Source organism: Cupressus sempervirens, chromosome 11, assembly GCF_028749045.1.
Source record: "Cupressus sempervirens isolate cs-2001-9-10 chromosome 11, ASM2874904v1, whole genome shotgun sequence".
Taxonomy (NCBI): domain Eukaryota; kingdom Viridiplantae; phylum Streptophyta; class Pinopsida; order Cupressales; family Cupressaceae; genus Cupressus; species Cupressus sempervirens.
The window spans coordinates 592,933,234-592,958,974 of NC_143128.1; the positions used below are offsets into that span (position 1 = coordinate 592,933,234).

Here is a 25,741-nt window from a genome sequence, read left to right on the forward strand (position 1 = left end):
AAGAGAGGGACCAAATAGAGGATATGGTTTAGTCAACCTTTGGTGATCTTGGTCATATTAATTCAGAGGGAGTAGACCATATTGAGATGGATTCTCCCGTGATCGATAAATTGCAGCAATCAAGTGAACTGTGACTCATGAATATACTTCATGACTATTTGGGCCTAACCCCTGTATACATCATGAGGAATTGACGATCTTACAATAACTTAATTTTCTATTATGATAGATATCTTACGATGTCTATGCAGATCATGATAGATTATACATTGCATGGTAGATGTTCATATAGTAAACATTATGAGGATGCGCGTGCACATACCTTATGAACTTTTTGAGTACATGGTGAATGCTATGCAAATGGATGTTCAGGAGGCCATTACACAAAGTACTTGGTGAATGTCAAATGAATTGAAATTCAGGATGCCATTACTCACAGTATTTGGTGAATGTCAAATGAGTTGACATTTTCGAGGCCATTGCCCCTAATATCTTGTATTACATTGAGATAATATATGTCATGCCTAGCTAAGAGGGAGTGTTGATGTCTGGTAGCTTCGGTTGGATAAACTATGAGACTGAAGTGCAGAAATATATATATGTGTGTGTGCGTGTGTGTGTGTGTGTGTGTGAGAGAGAGAGAGAGAGAGTGTGTGTATATTAATATTTGAAATATCATATAATTAAATAATCATTTGTTATTATATTAATTACGTAATAATGGATAGACATGTCTCTCCATGTCTCTTCCTTAATATAAATAGGAGTGATATCTCAGCCATTGGATAATACATACCAAAAATGGCAATGCAACAATTTGCAGCGGTCTGCATAAAATAACCAATTATGGTATAGTTGGGCAAAACACCTAATCAAATTCAAAAATCCATTGATCATTGGCGAAAACACTTGTGGAATTTGCAAATACATGCCCCATTAGGCAAACTTCTTGGAGGATTAAGAAATTTTGGCCACATGGGAAAAAAATTTCAGAATTTAGCAAAGGATCAAGTAAATACTTGAATCATTTTCAGAATTTCAATAACCATAGGGCAAAACAGATGAAGAATTTCAAAAAATTTGGGTTCATTGGGCAAGCTTCTTGAGATTTCTAGAAATCCTAATGTTTGATGGGGCAAACCTTTATCATGAAACTCTAAAAAATTGAAAGAATTGTATGACCAGTACACCAAATAAATTGAGTTTACAAACTGTAATGGGCACCCTAAAAATGCCAAAAAACTAAACCAATTGCTGATAAGAATTTAGTCAAAAAAATTGCATCCAACTCTTTATTTCTCTGTTAAATGTTTAAACCCCTTTATGGCTCTGAAAGTAAAATGTTTGTTTGTTTTTATGCCTTTGCATAGATTTGAAATCACATAATATGAACAAGAAGGAATTTATAATAATATGCAAACTGAAGATTGAAGTACTGCTGAAATAATATTATTCTTCAAACTAATAAAATCAAACACATAGCAGACTTTTCAACTCACTAATTACTTCAGCATTATAACATAATGTTCCAATAATGACTTCCCCTCTTGTTGCTACAGTAACATGAATAGTGTCACGCTACAGTAACATGAATAGTGTCGCACTACAATGCTGCTACAGTCAAATCTGTCTTCAATCAGTCCAAGAGCCTCATAAGATCATCCCTTCAAAATGGCATAAGCATCGAACAAGAAGTAGGAATCATATGAGCAAAAACCCAATCCGCTTGTAGCTGAAAATGCACCCAATCTACCTATTAATGAGGCTGATAGCAATGAATTCCAAAGGCCAAACCCCAAGGGAATGACGTCTAGGATGTCACACAAGAGGATAGACATCCTCTAATTCCAAGAACGGATCTGCTATTCACACATCAATTTCCTTCTCATATTCAACCTACCAAATGAAGCCACTAACGCTCCCTCTATTCTTTCTCCAAGAATCAATTCCACTCTCATGAGCAATGTGGGATAAAAGATGTGCAATATAAAACATATTACAATAATCATTTATGTCTCTCTTAGGCGCCCCTTTTAATTTGCACACATTCCCATAAAATTTAATATTAAAGTAACACTTTAATATTTTACAACTAAATTAAATGTTACTTTAATAATACTTCAAGCATAAAAATATATTAGCTATCGGACTCCAAATAGCACGAGTGATAGCTCGTCGGAAACCTCTCGCCGAACAGTATCAAATCCAATCACCAAAACTAGCCTGCCCTATGTCCTGTTGACTTACTAAAAATAGTAAGTATGCCTAAGACTGAGTAAATCAACTCCGTTTTGGCACAAACTAGAGATGACTAGGCCAAAACACTCTAAGATCCCTTTAAACCCTTCGTTAGCCCTCGAGACCATTCAGAACTAGGCTAACGCGCACACACTTGGTCAACTGCTAAAGTGGGGACATTACACAAATGCTATAGAAAGCATTAGCGAAAAAGAAAAGTCATCTAAATAAAGACATCTAAAAATAGAACAAATTAAGACAACTCAAAAATAAAGCCTAAATTACCATTAAGATTGATTAAAAATTAATGGGCTAAAAATAGCTAGAATCTAGGATACTAAAAATAGTCTAATACCCTCTCTTAATGGTATTTCTATCAACTACCTTGCAAAATATTGTACATGTTTTGTGGTCATAAATTCTTTAGAATATTTAGTTATTGTTGAGACCCTCCCTGGATTTGCAAAATGTCAATAACCAAGAATAGCTAAAATCTATCCAGAAAAGAACAAAGAATAGTACCACCTTCTTTGGAATGCAATGCAACAAGAGACGAAACCCTTCTATAGACTCTATCATTGAGACAAGTCTGCTACTAACCTGCCAAAATTTGCAATACTTCTCACCAAAAATCATCACAAAACATCCAACTCGATGTTGGATAATTGAGCCACCCCTCCTCGTAGTTAGACACACTGAGAATAATTGTCACGATTTTGAGGATGGGCACGATGCCCTAGAACAGATTGCAAAAAGATAACAATTTTTTCAAGGAAAAATTTGCCAAACCCAAGATTACAAATCATCATTTTTTTGGAAAAAAATGGTAAAAACCCATTAAGGAACCACACACAACTTTGCGAATTACAAAACTCAAACAATTTTCGAAGACAAAATTGAAAATACAAATGGATGTCTGGTCTATCTGTTCATAGATACCATGGATGTCATGTTTGCAACTTTAAGGATTTTGCAAGACACTCAAGAAGTTTGCATAAGTGTATCTATTGTGCACATCATTCTTACCTTAAAATGGATCATCCATATCATCGACAAAAAATATGTTTCAATGGTTAAGAAGAGAATCATGTAGGGCCATTGCTAATAACAGGTGATTACATTCTTGAGAATCTAAATTTTGTGATGTCTCGATCAAAAACTACAATATGTTGACTGAGTTCAATGAGATGTATGAGAGACTTAATCAGTGTTGGAAATGAAATGACCAAACAATAAATGGCTTGATTGTCTTAACCATATGTGGCATAGTTGTGCTAAGCCTAAGAAATTTATTTTCTTTGGTTGCTTTTAAAAAACTTGTTGATAAAGTCCTTTATTCTTATGGTCTTCCTTCCAGATTATGGGAAGCTTATCAAGTCCTTGAAAGTTTTAAGCATTTGATTTTTAAGTCATTTTCTCGTGGCCTTCTGTCCCTATTTTTTGGTTTGCTTGCCACTTGGAACCATGATTAAAAAAATCTTGGATTGAAATCCTTTCTGGTTATGTTGAATTCTTTGATCAGTTTCTTAACAAATTTTGGTTTATTTTTGCTTGTGAAGTAATATCATTTCTTGGAAAAGGAAGAATGCTGAGATTTTTTTCAGGCCAAAAGGATACTTACAGAGTTCAAATGTAAACTCACATGTTATATGATCACGATACAAGTGACGACAACAATGGAAATCCCTAAAGATAGGTTCATGACATTATTGAACGAGGGAGTCATATTGGAGTATAAAAAGGACATTCACAGTGTACAATACTTCCTTGATAAAAAAAAATTGAATGAGATAAAACTTAATTTCACTCCATGACTTTCTGAATAACAAGATCACCAAACTAGATATTCAGCTGGAAAAGCAAGAGAAGATTGCCACACTAGATATTTAGCTGGAAAACAAGGAAAGGCCCAGCTAACCCGATGGGATACTGTAATGGACCTTGGTATTGAGCCTCCTCCAGGTACTTTTACCTGTGATGAGGCAGAATGCAGCAATAATATTATTGGTGCTTGAGATTAGAATGGGTCAGGAAGTCGGTTGTTGAAGTCTTTTTGAACTTTCCAAATTTTGTTTATATGGCTCATATACTTGTATATCTTAGGTCAGACAATATGTTGCAGTAGTAGTTACTAGACACTAAGGGTGATCAGAAATGAACTGATGTTATAGTACCGTCATGGATTTTGTAAGCTTTTTGTTAATGTTTTTAGGACCAGAATATAAATAAGCAACAGATAAAATCAAGGAATGTACAGTAACATATAACACTCCTCAGTTATCCTGGGAAAACCCTCCAACTCGAGGGATAAATCCAGCCACACCCCAAAAATAGATCCTTTATTTAGATCTCAAAACCAACTACAAAGGAATTCTCCTTATTGTATTCAGGCAGAGCATCAATAAGCTTGCAAGCACCTTTTAATAAAAATAATAATACAGCCTGCTAAACCATCATCCACTCATTAGATACAAAGATAACAACAGATCATCGCTGTCTTTAATCACAATATACAGATACCTGATAATTACACATGAAATGCAATACTCAGAACTATATCTTCAAATGGCTCACACACAAAGCATCTAATGAGCTATCTGCAAAATTTCTATACACCATTGTATATCTTCTAGAATTTCACAGCGCACAATACATACAATCTCTGGTGGTCTGTAATAAGTTTTTCACCAGAGAATAATAATACCAAAAATATGATCTGACACTCAATATGGAAGAGACGCACATGAATATGAAAAGACTTCCGTTACTGAGAGGCATTCACCGGTCCATAAAAGAAGACATCAATGACTTTAATCATGAAACCGTCAACATAGGAGAATATGTGGCAGCTAAGACATACAAAATGCCAACGACAAGAATGCCAGGAATAATATTACGGAGCTGGGAAACACATTGCCAGCGAAATTTGCGTGCCATGTCACCAAGATAATACACAAAACTGCCAAGTCAGAGATACTCTCCAGCCATAGCATATACACATACATGAAGCCAAAGAACTTCATGACACGCAAACAGGAGTTTGCACGTAAATGATTGAATTAACTCTATCACAGCTACCTTAACACTCCCTACACGAACAAGGGATTCCACCTCGAACTTCTCTGGCAAAGAACAAATCATTAACAAGGGATTGCACCTAAAACTTCTCTCATAGAGTAGAACTCGTTAACAAGGGATTGCACCTCGAACTTCTCTCACTGAAAAGAACTCGGTAATCACGAAGAAGAACAGATTGACAAGAGATTGCACCTCAAACTTCTCCCACACAGAGAAGAACTCATTAACAAAGGATTGCACCTCCAACTTCTCCCTCACGGAGAAGAACTCATTAACAAGGGATTGTACCTCGAACTTCTCTCTCACAGAGATGAACTTGTTAACAAGTCTCCATGATGATAAGGCTCTCTCCAAGACAGACATCAACCTTCCGACTTCCCAAATAAAACTTCCAATGAATCTAATATCGACCTTATAACCTCCTCATCCAAGGTTGCTTGTAATGAATAGACAAACTCCCTCTAAATGGAGACTCCCTCTCAGTAAGGGCAGCATATTGCTTCACGAGCTTGTTGACCTCCACAAGAGGATTTGACATTCTCCTTTGCCACACAAGCTCCCTTTAAATCTCATTTTTTCCTCTTTGAAGAAACAAATCACAATAACAAATTGAATAGGATCTTCCTCTAACATGAACCTATGTGATACAAATCCAATCCTATGGCTGCAAGCAGCATCGCCATTGCTTCTTGATCCATCCAAGAAGCATTTTAGGAGAAACAAATAGTAGTTCAAAGAATCAAACTAATCAAAAGAGAAATATGCAGATCAATGCTAAACATATACACGGCTAGCTGTTCTCAATATTATAACATGAATTAACCACATAAAATTCAAAAACAATATTCAAAAGTATAATAAAAATCCTAACCTTTTTATTATTTAGTCTTCCTCAAGATAGACCTTAGCATGATGTGATTCTTCAATCATTCTAAGAGTATCACAAATAATTCCTTTTGCCTTGGATTTGTCCAGGAAGCTCATGCCTTAATATGGCACATCCAAAAGAATTTTCTATCTTTGTCTGCAATGCTAGTAATTCCATCTCTACAATTTCTCTTTGGTCCCCAGGTAAAATTGATATCTCTATCACTTACTTCCACAATCCTAGCTAAGCCTCAAGTTCGCTCTATTTCTCAACCATCAAGAACAAAAACTTCCCACAATCTACTCAAAATCTTGCATTTCTTAAATTCCCAATATTCCTATTCTGATTCAAGGCATTTCCTTAAACCTGCCTCTGATACCATTTTAATGTTTTCAGAACCAGAATATAAATAAGCAACAGATGAAATCAAAGAACACATAATAACATATAACGCTCCTTAGTTATCCTGGGAAAACCCTCCTACTCAAGGGAAAAACCAAGCCATGCCCAAAAAATAGATCCTTTCTTTAGATCTCAAAACCAATTGCAAATGTTATCTCCTTATGATGTCTTCAGCCTGGGAATAAATAAGCTTGCAAGCACCTTTGAACTATATCTTCACATGGCTCACAAAATACCCAATAATCACATATGAAATGCAATACACAGAACTATATCTTCACATAGCTCATACAAATTGCATATAATGAGCTATCTGCAAAACTTCTATACACAATTGTATATCTTCTAGAATTTTCAAGGTGCCCAATACATACAATCTCCAGTTGTCCATGATAAGCTTTTCGCCAATGAATAATAATACCAAATATATGATGTGATGCTCAATATAAAAGAATCATGCATGAATATGAAAACACTTCCAGTTCTGAAAGTGGCATTCACCGGCCCATAAAAGAAGACATCGGTGCCTTTAATCATGAAGCCGACAACATAGGAGAATGCATGGCAGTTGAGACATACAAAATGCCAACAAGGAGAATAAGAACGCACAATGCTAGGAATATTATGACAGAGCTGGGAAACATATTACCATCAAAATTTACGATGCCAAGTCACCAAGATAATACAAACAACTGCCATCTCAGTGATACTTTCCAGCCATGACATATACGCATACACAAAGCAAATAACTTCACCATTAATGAACAGGAGTTTGCAAGTAAAAGATTGAATGAACTCTATCACAGCTACCTTAAAATTAAAACTTTTTGTTTTCTATCATTAATATAAATAAATGTTGTTACATAGAGCTTTGTGAATTGAGCTACAATCACTGTATCTTGATGATTGTCCCTAACATCATTCAATAAAATATGCGTGATCATGCATAATGTCATTACAACAAACTTTGTACTTTAGGTTTTAATCACAATATTAGCATAATGAGCCCAATATCACTACGTAATTTGAATACCAATGACATTTCCCATTGAGTTTTGTGCTTGGTATGAGGAAATGTCTTCATCCACGTGCATATCAACAATTGGTGCAATCTTCTATAAAGCTGAGCTCATCACATTGGCCTTTACCAATCCATATAAACAGAAATACTAGATGCAATCACCCTATCCGTGCATTTATTACACTTATTCATAAACCTACTTCCTTATACCTCTTATCCACCTAACTCCAAACAATTGTCAACACAAATACACTACCATGGTCATGGGTTCAGCATCACATCTACTTACTGCCCCGATCCTTATTTTAAATTCAAATAATAACAAACTGGTTCCCTTTATTTTCCTACCAAGAGCTTACTAAGTACAAATGCACGATTTCATGCTATGTGCTAGTATTTAGATGCATTCAGAGCATTAATTCTAACATCTGTAATGAATTGACAAGTATTCTCTCATTCTAAGGCATTAAAAAGATAAGTTAAAAATGTCAATACATCATTCTAATGCCCTTGCCTATTGTCTTTCAAAATCTGTGTACACATTTCCAGGGATTGACCAAGGAAAACTTGTCTCGTTGTGACATGACAGTGACCCTTCCAGGGTATTCTCAAATGCTGCCAGCCCTAGGATATCAGAAAGGAGAAGGGCTCGTGAAGATCATTCAGGCAAACACCAGTGCAAGAGCAGACATTGTTAAGGACAAGTTTGGAGCCAAAGGATAAACACAATCACAGACTTGACCCAGGCCTGCAAACTTGTCCCCTATAAGAGCATTAGATCATCACCAGGTCCTGAGGCATTTACTAGGGAAAGAGGCCCTTTTCCAAACTAGATAACACCCAGACTCCTGACATAAAAAGTCCAAATTCTTCATTCATATAGCTAAACATTTTACCTGTCACATTTACTTTCCTAAAAGAGTGAGAGCAATTATGTAGCTCACCAGTCCCAGCTGTCATTAGTTAATCTAGGTTGACTGTACTTCATTGGTTGTATCAACTTAATTAGCCTAGGTTAACCATTAAAAAAGTTTATTTTCTTTTAAAATAATAAGCATACAACTGTGCATGATGTCATTACATACTTCATATATCAAGTTGTAACCACAAACAAATTCCTATGCATCTAACTGTCACAATGTCATTACAAAAACTCTTCCTGTGTTAGATTATAATCACAAATTTCTTTATAAATGTGCTCAATATTATTAGATACAAGTGTCATAACATCATTACTTACAACTTAGTGTCTTAAGTGATAATCAGAATAACTATATAATTGTACCTAATATCCATACATAAGATACAAGCGTGATTGAACTTAACGAGCTTAGAAACAACAGGGTGTACTAGGGTGCAATAGCAAATATCTGAGTGATTTTGTCTGATGTAATTACATAGTCACGTGCAGGCTATAATGGAACTGTTAAATTACAATTTGGAAATAAAAGCTCATATATGTTCATTGTGATTAATTGATTGTAACTTCTTAAAGCCTCGGTTAACCATTGAGAAAAGTTTTTTTGTTAAAAACATCTATGTGTAATCAAAAACAAATTACTACGGTTAACCATTGTATTTTCTTAAAGCCTAACTGCAGATTGTAATAAAAAAAACAAATTACTATCCATCTAACTGTGCACAATGTCGTTACATACAACTTCCTGTATCACGTTATAATTACAAATTTCTTCGTAATTGTGCTTAATATTGCAAGGCGCAAGAGTAAATGTGCATAAAATCATGTGATATCCTTTAGTGACTAATGTGAAGAACAGAAACATCTGTATAATTGTGCCTAATAATCTTACTTAAGATACCAGTCTCATTTGAACTTACTGTGCTTACAAACAAATGGGTGTCTTAAACTGTAACAACAAGTATCTGTGTAATTTTTTCTGATATAATTACATAGTCAGCCCAGGCCACAAATAAACTGTTAAACTGAAATTGAAGTTTGAAAAACCAAAAAGAAGCCATGCATGAGGCAAAACAATTACAAGTACCTTAGAAATACGCTTCAGACTGCGCCTCGCCATGGCCTTTTTCAGCCCAGCCATCAGTGCTATTCCGACAATTATGCCGAAAACAATCCCTGAAATTAGCCCCATTTTACACCCACTTCACTTCCCTCACCTCCGCCTCCGCGCCTCGTTGTAAATGCAGCAGCGATCCGTTTCAAAAACAAAGAATTATTTCTGTAACCCTCCAAAAAAATTAAGCCTAGCAAACAACATTACTGTCCGATCATCCATACCCGGACAAAGTTGGCACTGTTGAGCCTCCAAAAGGGGTAGTATGCATTCCGGATATATCTAGGGTTGAACAAATTAAAACAATGCCAGGTCACCCTATTCCGTGTCCCTTCATTTGTCTCGACATAGCAGTAAAGAAGTTTCCCTGTATGATTTAGTCCGTCCACCTTTGCTATGATCAAAGGCCGGCTACTTTCTGCAGAAGCAATGATATTTCAATTCCTAAGCCTTTTTTCCTTATTTTAATCATTGCCAACGCCAATTCATCCATCCATCACGGTTAAGTTCATCAGATCTACTCCAACTGGCAAATTCCTGAAGAATTGATAAAGGCCTGCAACGCGATAAATCGCTTAGTTGGACTCTTTCCACAGGTTCTTTTGGTCTGTTCGTCTCTGGCCCACACTATCGTATTATATTCACTGCGATATTTTCCGGTTAATGGAAGAACAGCTTATTTTTGCAAGCAAATCTTATCTCACGCACGTTTCCTCTTAAATGCTGTGTTTTAAATCTCGCTTCCGTTAAAAAAATAAATAAACAACATTGAATTTGAGATTTCTATATTATTGTACTTCAAAAGAAAGGGGGAGCAGTTGAACTGGGAAGGACGTTAGTTTTATGAGTCTTTCAACAATTAATATCGTATCGTATTAATATTTTTTATGTGAAAAATATTAATTTATGAGATTTTTAGTTCCTGTCAAAGATAATACTATTGTATTCATTGAATGCATTTTTTCAATTAGACTAACTAACTAGCTTATATATATTATATATATATAATAAGCCGAGAGATATCCTTCTCGAGGCGTCTATTGCATTGAGTGAGATTATGAAAATAGGCGCCTCGAGAAGGATATCTCTCGGCTTATTTTATATATATATATATATATATATATATATATATATATATATGTATGTATATAATATATATAAGCTAGTAGCACTCGCGATGCAAAATGAAATACATTATTTTTTAAATTATAATTCATTATAGTTAAATATATTATAAAAATTTTGTATTAATAGATATTTAATATTATTATGATTTTAGTATATTTTTTATATATTAATTTTAAAAATTTGCATAGAGAAAAAATAATAATAGTAATTTAAAAAGATATTTTAAAATCATGTAGATATTTATTTAATGTTATAAAAAGTGAAGAAATGTTATACATTGTATTGCTAAACAATTGAAGGACATTGAAGCAATATAGAAATTTTTGTACAAATATGTGCAATAAAAAAATACTTAATAATCATTGAAAGAAATGATGACATAGTCCATCAAAAAACTTAATAATTAAATAGTTGAAGCATATTGAACCAATATAGAAATTTTTCTACAAACATGTGTAATAACAAAATACTTAATAATCATTGAAAGAAATGATGACATAGTCCATCAGAAAACTTAATAATGTAATATTTAATAGCTATTATAAAATTGGGTATAATAAAAAATAGTATTGTTCAAAATGTTGACAATACGTTGACAAATAATATGTAGAATATTTTTACTTTCTCAACCATGGATGGATTGGCAATAACTCTACATTTCCATGAAGAATTTTTCGTACTTTAATTGATAGAGTAGACTTTACGTGAAATAATGTAATAGATTCCCTTTGATTTTATTTTTTAAATCACCACATATATAATAATTACTATTAAAAAAATGTTATTCTTGTAATTAGAATTAAACTTTTGATTGAAATTAGAGTTTCCATTTGCATTAGAGTTAGCATAAGTTTTATCCTTAGAGCTAGATAATTATTTGCAATAGACCAAAGGTCGTAGTGGGACTTAACCCCCACTTCCCTTCCTGCCACACTTATCACTATTATCCTCTCTTCCTTCATTACCATGTCCATCTATCCTATGCCTTAATTATTATATTAATCCCATCTCTTCCCTATTCCCTCTCCTATTCCATCTTTATCTTATATCCCTCCCCCTCTCACTATCTATTCCTCTTGATTACCATATATCCATAGCCCATTTCTCTCACCCTTTGGGCCCTCTTCTCTCTCTTTCTCCCTCATATGTGTCACATGCTAATTACTCTAGTACAAATTATCCTCTCTCTCTCTCTCTCTCTCTCTCTCTCTGATTCTCAAATTATCCTATTTTTTCTCTACCTCATATCTCTCTCTTTCTCTCTCCATGTTGTCTCTTTCTCTTTCCCCTCTACTCCCTTTCTCTTGTTTCCCACCACATATTACCATCTCCCCCTGCTAATTACCATCTCTCTCTCTCTCTCTCTCTCTCTCTCTCTCTCTCTCTCGCCCTCCTCATGTTATTATTGTCTACTCTACCTTTCTCGCGTATCATTATCTCATACCCTCTCTCAAATTGTCTACTTCATGCATCACCCACATCCCCCCTCTCTCCTTCTCTCCTTATCACATCTAAATCTATTTTTTGGACCCTAGTTACCGCATTTTTCCCCACCCCTTTTTCCATCTCCTCCTCCTCCTAAAATTGTCATCTCTCTCTCTCTCTCTCTCTCTCTCTCTCTCTCTCTCTCTCTCTCTCTCTCTCTCTCTCTCTCGCTTGCTCTCCAAAATTTCTCCCCCATCATCATTTCCATCCATTCAATGCCCTAATTATTCTCTTTCTCTCTACCTCATCTCTCTCCCCTTTGATGTTGTCTCTTTCTACCTTGTTCCTTCCCTCGTTTCTCCCTTTCTCCTATTTCCACCCCTACTTACCACATCCTAGTCTTTATTACCATTTATCTCTACATCATCTCTCTCCCTCCCTACATCATTAATCTCTTTAAGTCTCTCCTCTCCCTCCTCTCACAATCTCTTCCCCCCATTTACCCTCTATATCTACCCCATATCTCTCACTCATGTATCTTTATCTCTCACAATATCTCTTGCACATGTCTCTTGCCATATTTCCTCTTATCTAACTCTCATGTCCCCTCCTCATATCTCTTTATCTCTCACATTATTTCTATGTCTACCTCGTGTCTCTCATGTCCTCTCCCCCCCATACCCTTTATCATGTCCCCTCTTATTATTACTATCTGCTCTTTTTGTCTCGTGTATCATTATCTCTCACATAGTGTTTACTTCATTGCCTCACCCTTATCCCCTTGTTACACTCTCTCTCACATGTCCCAGTCTATAATTACCACACCCCCTCCACCCCTTATAATGTAGACCCTCCCCACTTCCCCCCACTCCCTTCTCTCTCTCTCTCTCTCTCTCTCTCTCTCTCTCTCTCTCTCTCTCTCTCTCTCTCTCTCTCTCCCCCTACTCTCCATCCATAATCACTCTCACTGTCCATCATTGTCCATCATACTCTTGCTCTCCACATCAGTGTCTACATCTATTTTGGGCCTTATTTTTCTTTTTCTTATTTAGTTCATCTCTCAAGCTACTCCCCTTCTACATAACTTCCTTATTTAAATATAACTTCCTAGATTTAAATCGATTCAGAGATTGCAAGTTAATTAGCTTATTAAAATAGCTAACGTATTTTTTTTGGGAGAAATATAAGCTATAATTGCATTTAACTTTTGATTGGTAAATTAAACATGAACAAAATTGAGGAAGGATCATATCTATGTCTCAAATATGAGCTGAAATTTAATCATAATATTTTCTAGTATTAAATGGGTTGGTGCTTACGCCTCATTTTAGCTTGTGCTTGGTTTCAACTATTAAAAAACATATTCTTATATGTTTGATTTTACATAGTTTATGGTTAGTTTAAGTAAAAATGCATTTCTAAAATAGAAACCTATTTATATTTTTTGATAGATAAATACCCTTAAAATTTCTTTAATTATTTGCGATATAGACATCATCTATTTATCTCTACCTCCTACTTGTCACCCTCTCCCCCTTATTTCACTCTCTCTCACATGCCCCCGTCCCGCACACCCCCCTCCTCTCTCTCTCTCTCTCTCTCTCTCTCTCTCTCTCTCTCTCTCTCTCTCTCTCTCTCTCTCTCACACACACACACACACACATCATCATCATCATCATACCTATCTACCTTGAACACTAATGATACCCTTTCTTGTGATCTATTTGATATTGCCCCCTCATTTTCCTTGTCTACCTCATCTCCCCTCTCCCACTTCTCCTTCTTTCTCTTTTTCCCACCTCTCACCATATCTCCCCCCTAATTTCCACCTATATCTATCACATATATTTCACCCTCTCCCACTTATCTCACCCCTTCTCTAACATATTTCTCAACACCCCCCTCCCTCTCTCTATTTACCATCTGTCTCTACCTCATGTCTCTCACCTTCTCTATATTTCTTCACTCCCACATGTATCTTACATCTCTCATCTATCTCATATCTATGAATCTTCACTTTCTTTCTCTAACTTATCTCTCTCACTCGCCCCTTTCCCTTTGTCTACCTCATATTTTTGCCCATCATCATCTCCCTTTCTTCCATCTCCCTCCCCTCCCTATATCTTCCTTCCCCCTTGCCCCCTCCACCATCTCTCTATTCTTCATCCTCTCCCCCTCTCTCCCTCTCCTCCTAATCAACCTCTTACATGTGCTTTCTCCCTTCACTGCTCTCAACGTTACATTTTCCTCTCTCCATCTCTCACTCACATGTCCCTTCTATCCCCATCACTTCCTCCTTATTTACCCTCTAACTCTAGCTCATATCTCTCACCATATCTCACACATGTACCTATGTAATTACCCTTCTTCCCTCTTCCATCCCCTATCACTATCTCTATGTATTATGAGTTTTAATAATCCTCCTTGAGCTCTATCTTATCTGTTGCCTTTTATTTACATTAGCATCAAATTTATTGTGGCATATTGCCATCTCTTGGCTCCAATTTACCCCCCTCTGTGTGTGTGTGTGTGCGTGTGCGCCTGCACGCACGCACATGTGTGTGTGCATGTGTGTGCGTGTGCGTGTGCGTGTGCGTGTGTGTGTGTGCGTGTGCGTGTGCATGCATGCGCATGCGCGCGTCATCAATTAGGTTTAGTAATATGGTTTAACATTTAGGATTAGGATTTTATCTTTTACAAAATGGGTTTCAAGTTAGGGCTTAAAATTTACTATTAAGATTAGGGTTCATTATCTTCATCATTGTCTATTACCATTTAGGACTATGGTTTCAAGTAGGATTTATCATTTATCATATAAGATGTACATTCCATATTTAGATGTGAGCATGATTTTAGCAATTGGGGTGTAACATTCAAGATTAGGGTTTACTATTTAATATTATAAATTGCCTTGATATTTAAGATTTAAGGTTTAACATTTGGGATGGGCGTTTAAAATTTGGTGTTAGGGTGACATTTAAATATTTTGTTTCTTAGATAGTTTGAGATGTTTCTTAAATATTTTGAGACAAATTGAGAATAGGTGTATCTAGAAAGATATCTTTCAATTTGTTTTAAAATTATAAATTAATTTTGAGTTCACCAAATAGTATGTTACTTAAGTGGCACTCATGGTGTTCAAATTAAGGTTTAAAATTAGTTACTAAAACTCACACTTTATAATTGATTAAGTGGTTCTGAAATCTTCTAAATCAAATATGTCCATAAATATTTAAAAAGAATAAAACTTGTATTTTTTCATAAAGAGCTTTTTAAATTATGAAGTTAAAAATGTACTTAAAAACTTAATATTACTTATCATTTTATTATTTCTTCTTAATTTGTTTTTTACTTCCATACATTCTAATTTTAAAATAATTTCTATTATATTTTAAAAGCTTCCTATTTGATCAATTCAACGAATATTCAACCAAAATAGAATGTTTCCATAGTAACTTTATCATTTATCATATAAGATGTACATTCCATATTTAGATGTGAGCGTGGTTTTAGCAATTGGGGTGTAGCATTCAATATTAGGGTTTACTATTTAATATTATAACTTGGCTTGATATTTAAAATTTATGGTTTAACATTTGGGATGGGCGTGTAAAATTTGGGGTTAGGGTGACATTTAAATATTTTGTTTCTTAAATATTTTGTAAAAAGATATCTATCAAATTGTTTTAAAATTATAAATTAATTTTGAGTTCACTAATTAGTATGTTATTTAAGTGGTGATGCTATTCAAATTAAGGCTTAAAATTAGTTACTAAAACTCAAACTTTATAATTGATTAAGTGGTTCTAATATCTTCTAAATTAAATATGTCCATAAATAATTTTTTTTTAAATGAAACCTATATTTTTTTATAAAGAACTTTTTTAATTATCAAGTTAAAAATGTACTTAAAAACTTAATATTACTTATTATTTTATTATTTCTTATTAATTTTTTTTTAACATCCATACTTTCTAATTTTAAAATGATTTCTACTATATTTTAAAAGATTCCTATTTGATCAATTCAATGAATATTCAACCAAAATAGAATGTTTCCATAGTAACTTTATCATTTATCATATAAGATGTACATTCCATATTTAGATGTGAGCATGGTTTTAGCAATTGGGGTGTAGCATTCAATATTAGGGTTTACTATTTAATATTATAACTTGGCTTGATATTTAAAATTTATGGTTTAACATTTGGGATGGGCGTGTAAAATTTGGGGTTAGGGTGACATTTAAATATTTTGTAAAAAGATATCTCTCAAATTGTTTTAAAATTATAAATTAATTTTGAGTTCACTAATTAGTATGTTATTTAAGTGGTGATGCTATTCAAATTAAGGCAAAAAATTAGTTACTAAAACTCAAACTTTATAATTGATTAAGTGGTTCTAATATCTTCTAAATTAAATATGTCCATAAATAAATAAAAATTAAATGAAACCTATTTTTTTTATAAATAACTTTTTTAATTATCAAGTTAAAAATGTACTTAAAAACTTAATATTACTTATTATTTTATTATTTCTTATTACAAAAACGTCCTATGACAGTTGCTTCAAACCAAGCACCCTCAAAACCATTCTCATTAGATGACACTTCAACCTTCATCCCTATATGCACATCCATGTCTTATACCTTTTTGAACAGTTAAAACAATAGAAAACTTTACTTGTTAAAATCATAACATAAATATCATTTGTAATAGTAAAGAGAGTTTATAATATTCATATTATGAAAATATTTTTCAAAACATCGAATGTAACAAAAAGTAATAGAAAAATTATTAAGTTTATATTAGTTTTTTTGCAAAGTTGGAGTCTCGTAATTGAAAAATATAGTAAATTACGCAATTATAAATAGGATTTTTAAAATGGAATAAATTAAATCTAACTTATAAGACAAACTATTAAAATGTGAACTAAATCTAATTTTTCTAAAAAATAACAAAATCTAATATTTTTAAATCTAATGTTTCTAAACAATAACTAAATATAATATTTGTAATATTTCTAAAAAAATTGTAAAGCTAATATTATATTTAGAAACAACGATTTTGAAATGATAGCATGACATCAACTAAAGAAAAGAATATAAAAGATTGATCTTTTCTAAAATAAAAGTAAGATTTGGAGGAGATGTGAATAACATTTAAATATATAAATATAAACATCACTTTATTACCTTATGTCAATTCACAAACTATTAAAATGTGAACTAAATCTAATATTTCTATAAAAAAAACAAAATCTAATATTTTTAAATCTAATGTTTTTAAACAATAACTAAATCTAATATTTGTAATATTTTTAAAAATATTGTAAATCTAATATTATATTTAGAAACAACGATTTTGTAATGATAGCATGACATCAACTAAAGAAAAGAATGTAAAAGATTGATCTCTTCTAAAATACATTAAGAATTCAAGTCTCATTTTTACTCTTCATTTACATAATCGATCTTAAAGCATCAAATACTTCTCACACAAACTATTAACAGAATTCACTCCTACTGATCTCTCACCCCAAATCTCTTCCTTGTCAGCACAATCCTCATGTGAAGAAGGAAAGAGACTCATTTCTATTAATTTTCCATCCTTATTTCATAAATGGAGACTTGATTTTTTCCAAAAAATAGGGTCACCATCAAGCTTGACCAAGAAATACCTATTCTGTTTAACGAAGAACCGGAAAAATAAATTGAACGCTCCATTCTACTACATAAATTAATCTACTACATCCATTCTCCTCCACTATTATTCATTCATTCAACGCTCTATTGAAAGAGAAACAACCAAAAAAATCATTACTATTTTTTAATTGGAAGCTTTTGGGTTTTAGCTTATCACATACAACATAACATGGAAATTTCTATTTCTTTAATGAAGCTTCTGCAAAGCTACCAAACAGCGCACCTGATCAAAATATAGTTGATGGCTTTTAATATGCTGAAACAAAATATGTGACTTTCTTGCAGATAACAAGTTGATTGAGTCCAAACCTGCATAAATATTTAAATAAAAATGTCATCGATAAGAGAAATCTGCAACTTCTAAAGTACAATGCAATAGCAAATGATAAAATGGATACCTGTAGAAAAAGCTGAAAAACTCTAATACAAAGAAGAGATATCCTTGTTTGGAAATTGATGAGCAAAATCTTTTATAGAGAAGATGTAGTAATTTGTCTTAGTTGAATTGGCAGCCAGCTTTGTAATGCAACATGCAAATTTAAATCTTGATAAAGCATAACGAATGGTCCAGTGCCCTCTTCCATTGTTTCGTGGATCCATTTGTCTACAAGTACAACTGGCCCAGCCTAGCGTATGCATCCCTCTCCCTTCAGTTGGAATGCAAATGCAGTCTTTTCATTAATATTGAACGTGGCAATTTTTCTTCATTTCTACAAATTAAATTAACTTCATTGTTAAAAGTGGGGTTCAACGAAAATCCAATCTTCAATAAATCTGAAGCTAAAATTGGAATTTTTAACAGCTTCACAGATCAAAGATGCAGTTAGCAAAGGTAACGCTTTCTGGTTCCATTTCATACGATATTATTACTCCAATACTTCCCACTAAAATCCCATTAATTTTTTTTAATGATGAGATTTTGATTCAATATGGAAAGAAGGGCCAATAAGCTGACACTGAAACAACCGTCAATTTTTTTAAAAAGTGTCGAATGTTTACATTGATGAAAGCTCTCATTGTAGAAAGCCTCTCGGCTTAATAAAATCAATGAATTTTTTTTAAAAAAATAAAAAATAAATTATATGGAACTTACAATGTGTATATCTATTTTTGTTTTTTTCTTATTTTATAAATGATATTTTGTGTTCATTCTATTGGTCCATACTATTTTTGGTAAGGAGAAAAATCAAATTTTCTTAACAAAAATACACATATTTTAACAACAACAATAATGACATGCATTAATGATAGCTTTATCTTTTTCAAAAGTTTCCAAAAAGTAACAAGAGCTCTTTGGAGCTTCCTTGTCTTTTGACATTATAGTGTGTTAATTTTTTTGTAAAATTATAAGATTATCTAATCAACATAATAATAATAACAACCACAACCCTTCACCATTTTTCTTTCAAATCATCTTTAAATCAATAATTGAATTTTTTATAACAAATTTTGTTTTTTAAATACAACCTTTAATTATAATAATAATTTTTCATCCTCTTGGAATATATATTTTAGTTAGAGTATTTTTTTTCACCACATTGATTTATATTTAGTAATCTCTTCCATTTTTTATTTTATATATCATTTTTATTATCTATATTATGTTTTGATTATTAAATCAAAATAAGATTATGTATGTAAAGTCTAGAAAAGTTTTTTCTATCTAATATCACAAAACTTTTTAAATTTTATTTAATATCTTTATACAACACAATTATTAACTTTCATTTTTTCTTATTCTTTTTTAACCAGCAAATACCGCAATAATTGATTAATTTTTGCAAATTTTAAAAATATATACACAAACTTAAAAGTTAGAGAACAAATCTTAATAGTTTAAATTAGTAAACTACTTTTGGTTGAATTAATTGTACTTATGCACAAAACAAAAAACAAAATGCCCAAATTTTTTTTATCAAAGTCCCTCTAAGAGATAACTTGAAAGTGAAATTAATAATATCTTATTTTTAAAAAAATAGATCAGTCCTCCATGGCAAGTAATTCGATACCATTGTGCCTCCAAATAATATTTAGCCTAAAAAATACACGTCCAATGGCACAGATTAAGAAATTCCACCGTCGGCCAAAAATTTGTTCACACCACCCGAAAAAATTAAATAACCTCTGCTAACACCGCCTTTTAATTTCCTGAATTTCTACTAACGAAAATACTAATAAAGCCCAATAAATTATCCTTTGACCAATTAGAAATTAAGAATTTGTATTCTATAATTGATTTTTGAAATCAAACTTTAGAAAGTATCGAATCACACATTAGATTTTTGGAATAAATTAATTGGGGGCACTAACAACATTAGTTCCCTGCCTTATGCTAATTATTTTATCTTCCACCTGACTTCACTACCTAAGACATAAATGCATGTCTAATCAATAATAACTAAATCATTTTTCGTAATTCTTAGCAAAGATTGCAAATATATCAATCTATTATTTTTAACATCTTTGAGTTTAAGTTTATTTAAAATCTTACTAAAAAAATAATTATCATATCGTTAAAAATACATTTTTTCCCTTCATAATAATTTAAAATTATTTTATTCTAATTTTAAAATTAAATTTTTTATTCTAAATTATAATTAAATTAATAAATAACAAAAGTGTATTTTTAAGAATATAATTATTTGATAAATTTTTACTAAAAATATTTATAAATTTTGTTAGGAAAAAATTTCAATTTAGTTTTTAATGTTTTATATTTTCTATTTTAAATATATTTATTAGTTTTGCGTTGTCCCTTACTTTCATGCTAACTTTTTTCACACTATGTTTAACTAGCTATTTTTTCAATCTTGTTTTAATTCTTTTTCACATTTAAAAATTTGTAAAACTAATATTATTCTTCAAACTTACTCTGGATCAATTAGTCAACAAATTATATTTTAAAATTTAATATTTGAATCTATATTAAAAAGGTAGAAATAAATACTTCATTGATTTAACTCAATTTTATAAAAATAAAAAAATTGTGATCGATAGATGGCCAAAGCCTAGATTAATTATTATTATTTGTTCAAATTAATTATTATTATATGTTAAGCAAAAGTAGATTGAACCTAAGACCTCCCACATGAGAGGCTCGTAAGTTACCGTTGCATTATAGGCTTTTGCCTAACTCAATTTTATAATTGTTATTTAAATATTTCTTTAAATAAGATAATCTTTAATTTATTTATTTATAATTATCTTCCAATTATCTCTATTCATTGTCCCTATAGTAACATATCATTCTCTCTCTTTTAAATCTCTTCATATCCTTCATTTCTATCTATAAATCTCTATTATCATTATCTCTCTTTTCAATCTTTCTTCCTATATATAAATCTTCATTTTCCTTTTTTTCTAACTATTATGAGGAATATATCTTTTAACTCTCTCTTCATATATCTCACTCTCTAATTTCCTTCCTGTTGAGATAATGGGTGTTGCACACATTGCATATTGTTATTTTATTATTTATTTTATTATGTAATGTTGTACCTAGATGGACGTGCAACATGTAAAGATTCCCATGGAATATTCTTGATGAGTTGTATTGTAACATTGTGATAATATTTCATGTAATTATTTAATATTGGGGGAAAAGAATTAAATGCCCAATATTAAATGTGGGGTCAGTGGGTTAGGTAGCACATGGTTTTAGCACATGGTTTATGTAATACCACTTAGTGGTTTTGTGGGACTTGCTACTATATAAGCAGCCACAATGGTAGTTGTTGTAGACAGGAGAGAAAGAGTGACAAGGAGAAGACAAAAAGGCAAGAGTCAAGTGGGACAAGGCTTGACAGGTTAGCCAAGGGAGCATTTGTGAAGGTTGAAAGCATGGCATGGGATGTGTGGATTCATGCTTGTTCACATAGTTTGCTCGGTTGTGGCTATGGCCATGAAGGCTTCCATGGTTGTATGGCAATGGTATTTTTTGCTGAATAATACATGATGATGGATGCTTTTGGAGGCTGGGTTTTTTCCCTCAATGAGGGTTTCCCAGGGTATATCTTGTGTCACAATTTTGTGGGTATGTTTTCTATTCTCTTGCATGTGGATTTTAATTCCGTGTTTATTTCAGATCTATTATGGGTTATGTGGAAACGGTTATATTCTTTATTGCCAAGTTTCCTTACACTTCCTTCCTAACTATTGGCAAGAACTATGACGCAATGTGTTTCTTGTTAAATAAACATTTTGAGTTTGTCTATTTCATATGATTAAATGCGTTAGTTGGATAGTTAAATTGTATAAATTAACATTTAAAATTATATAAGAAGAAAATGTATTATTGAATATAATATTAAAAAAATAGTTTATAAATTTATCATTCTTATGTATTCAAATATTATAAATATATATAAATTAATTTTAAATATGTTATCATGATTTCATTTTCAAGGTGCAATTGTATGGTTAAATATTGATATAATAGAAACTAACTATTCATCAAAAAACATTGATATAAATATGATGAACTTTTATTATATCGTTAAAAAAATAATACAGTAGATAGTACAACACTTATTTATACTTTATTTTTGTACAAAATCAACTATACACCTAATACACTTAATTTCTCATAACAAAGTTTGTCAAAAAGATAAAAATGAAATATATGTGTGTGTGTCTCACATCAAATTTTTGTCAAAGTAAAAAGGTCCAAAGGTATGGTAAGTTACATCATAATTAGCATTATTGTTAAGATTAGGACATGTTAGCATTCTCTTAACCTTTTAAATTTTGGAAAAAAATACTTGAAATTTATTTTAAAAATACATTTTAATAGAATTAAATTTTAAATACAAATACAATTTAAAATTTATTAATTCAAGTTCAATTAAAAATGATTAAAAATAGAAACATGTATGATATTTAGAAATTATAAAAAAATCTTACATTTCTAAATTGATAATTAAGAATTATGTATATATGATAATTTAAAATTTATCTTTAATAATTAAAAAATATCATATAGTAATTAATTATTAATGTCGATAGACATTCTACAATGTTAATGTTAACTTTTATTTCTATGTTAAATTTGAAAATCATCTACACGTCAAATTTTGAAATTATATAATAAATAGAATATAAATTTAAAAATAATTTAATAAACATGTTACAATTATAAATAATCAATGTTTTTAAAATTAAAATAAAAAGATTAAGTTAGTGAAAAAATAAATGGCAATAATATAAATAGTTTTCGATGTAGTAAATTTAATTTTAATCATTTTGTAGTGGATATCTATCGACATTTTGACATTTTTTTTTTGAAAAAGAGGGGGTAAAAATTTATTCAACCAAAATCAAAGTACAAAGCAAAGGCACATGGCCCACAACAACACTACATCTTCATGTCATCCAATAACAGCTACTCAACAAGCCCACTAAACTTAGCAGTTAACTCATCTTTTCCACTAATATTCCATCCATCCACGTTCTCTAAAGCCCACTTTGCCAAACAATCAACCACTCTATTTCATTCTCTAGGGATATAACGAAAGGAAACAGATTCTAAGGACTTACAAAGACTTAAAGTCTGTTTGACCAAAGCAGCTAATTGCCAACTAACATTCTCTAAGCTTTGACTATTCAACATGTCCACAATAATCTGAGAATTAGACTCACAGATGATCCTCTTCCAACCTAAAGAACAACCTTTCTCAACTACAATCTTAATAGCAAGAGCCTCCATCAGATTATTATAGTATTGACCCTTGTAGATAGAGAAGAGAAAAACCATACCTCCATCCTTGTCTCTACCTATGCCCCCCAATACTAGCATGACTAGGGTTCCCACGAGAAGAGCCATCTATATTAATCTTCAAAGTCCCAGCCAGGGGGGGAGCCCACTTCCCATCCCGACAAACCCGCTGCTTGTCATGATGCAGTCTTTTTCCAAGGTTGACACCCCGTCTGCTATCTCCCATATTCAAATTTTGCACAATAGCATAATCACCAAGATCAATAGCTTCAGACATATCACACTTAGCAAATATGGTCTCTTGGAGCCCACTAAAAATAATCCTCCAAAGATGCAAACTTTCTAACTTGGAGTCATAGAAAATTCTACGATTCTGCTCTAACTAGAGGTTCTAGAGAATGAGAGACGGCCCGACCATCCAAGCAACTTGCAAGAAAGAAGTCTTCACCGAAGGTCTACCCAAACTCTCACAAAAGTCAATTAAAGAGGACATATGAATACAACTGTGCTGCCAAGCCTCCCACCATCTGTGCCATATTTCTCTCAAATAAGGGCAAAGAAAAAACAAGTGAGAAGTACATTCCTCATTGTCCAAACATAGGAAGCAGATAGAAGGACCGTAAAAACCTCATTTGCAAAGATTCTCCCAAGTGAGGCACTTGTTCTGAGCCAACAACCATAAGAAGAATTACATTTCAGCCAAGAAAGGTTAAACCAAAGCTTCTTCCACCAACTCACCTCATTTGAACCATGACGGTTCCTGTCAAGCATAGCATAACCTTGAGCCACAATAAACTTGCCTTTTGGGCTAGGACTCTAGGCCAAGATATCCTGCTCATGAAGAGAGCTACAAAACCTACTTTCCAAAGCTTTAGTGAGAATGACACGGTCCTCATTAGAGCCACCCACGGGCCACTCTTGAGGGTCCTTCCAACAAGTCACCTCCACCTGACCCAGACGCTTGATCGTCTTAAAGTGCTCCACCTTAAACCATCTAGCATTAGTAAAAATGTGGCAAAGAGTCTAAAGCTGGGGGAAGCTAGAAAGAATGGGAGGATGGTAGTCCCAAGAATCTTGCCAAAACAAGGCATTAGAGCCACTGTTACAAATCTAGAAGAGGCCTACCTTAATAAGTTGCACCCCCTTCTTAAGAGTGTCCCAAATGTAGGAACCTATACCCATCAAAGTAAGCCTTGGTACATCAGGGCAATCAACACCTAGGAAATACTTGTGGGCAAGAATTTTGGCCCAATCATGATCCTGACATTTACACCATCTCTAATATAGCTTGGTAGCCAAAGCAGTGACAACAAGATCCATTGACCTAAAACCAAGGCCCCTGACATGCTTCGGCCTACACACAGAGTCCCACTTAACAAGGCTCCATTTCAAGGAAAGAAGGCTGCCATACCAAAGAAATTGCCTAGATAAAGCATCAAAATCCCTCACAAAGTTGGAAGGGGGAACCTGAACGCAACATCTGTAAATTGGGAGAGACTGCACCACAGACTTAAGTAGAACCACTCGCATAGTTGAAGATAACCATCTATAAGTCCAGTGACTAACCTTACTCTGGAACTTATCGAACATCCCCTGCCAGTAATCTCTTCGCTGAGAACCCAAGACCAAAGGAACCCCAAGTTACATCAGAGGAAGAGATCTAATTTGAAATCTAAGAATCCTTGTAATCCTGTTCTGAATAAGTCGAGGAGTGTTACAGAAATAAATAGAAGACTTATCATCATTAATACACTGCCCTGAGGCTTTCAAATAGATATCCAAAGCTCACCTGAAATTCTCTGCTTCACTAATTCTAGCCATTCCCATTAGCACAGTGTCATCCACAAACTAAAGATGAGAGTAGGAGGGAAGATTATTATTGTAGCTCCAGCCTTGGATAAGACCCTGCCTCACTTGTGATTTTTAAAATCTGCCAAGACCCTCCACCATGATGATGAATATATAGGGAGATAAAGGATCTTCTTACCGAAGTCCCTGAGAAGCCATAAATAATTCAGACGGTTCCTCATTAATGAGAATTGAGAAAGAGGAAGAGGTCACACAACGTAGAACACATTCCACCCACTCCTCCTCAAAACCAAAGGGCAGAAGAATTTTCTGTAAGAACTTC

General features: G+C 32.8%; 1 protein-coding gene across 1 annotated transcript in view; it reads right to left on the reverse strand.

Moving 5' to 3' along the window:
• Positions 1-9,832, reverse strand: part of NTMC2T4 (Calcium-dependent lipid-binding (CaLB domain) family protein) — a 123,435-nt gene extending 113,603 nt beyond the window's left edge. Inside the window, exon 1 of the mRNA XM_089811336.1 lies at positions 9,614-9,832. Within this exon, the coding sequence (XP_089667462.1) occupies positions 9,614-9,718 (105 nt within the window). The 5' untranslated portion in view covers positions 9,719-9,832. The remainder of the gene's footprint in view (positions 1-9,613) is intronic.
• Positions 9,833-25,741: the final 15,909 nt, after the last annotated feature.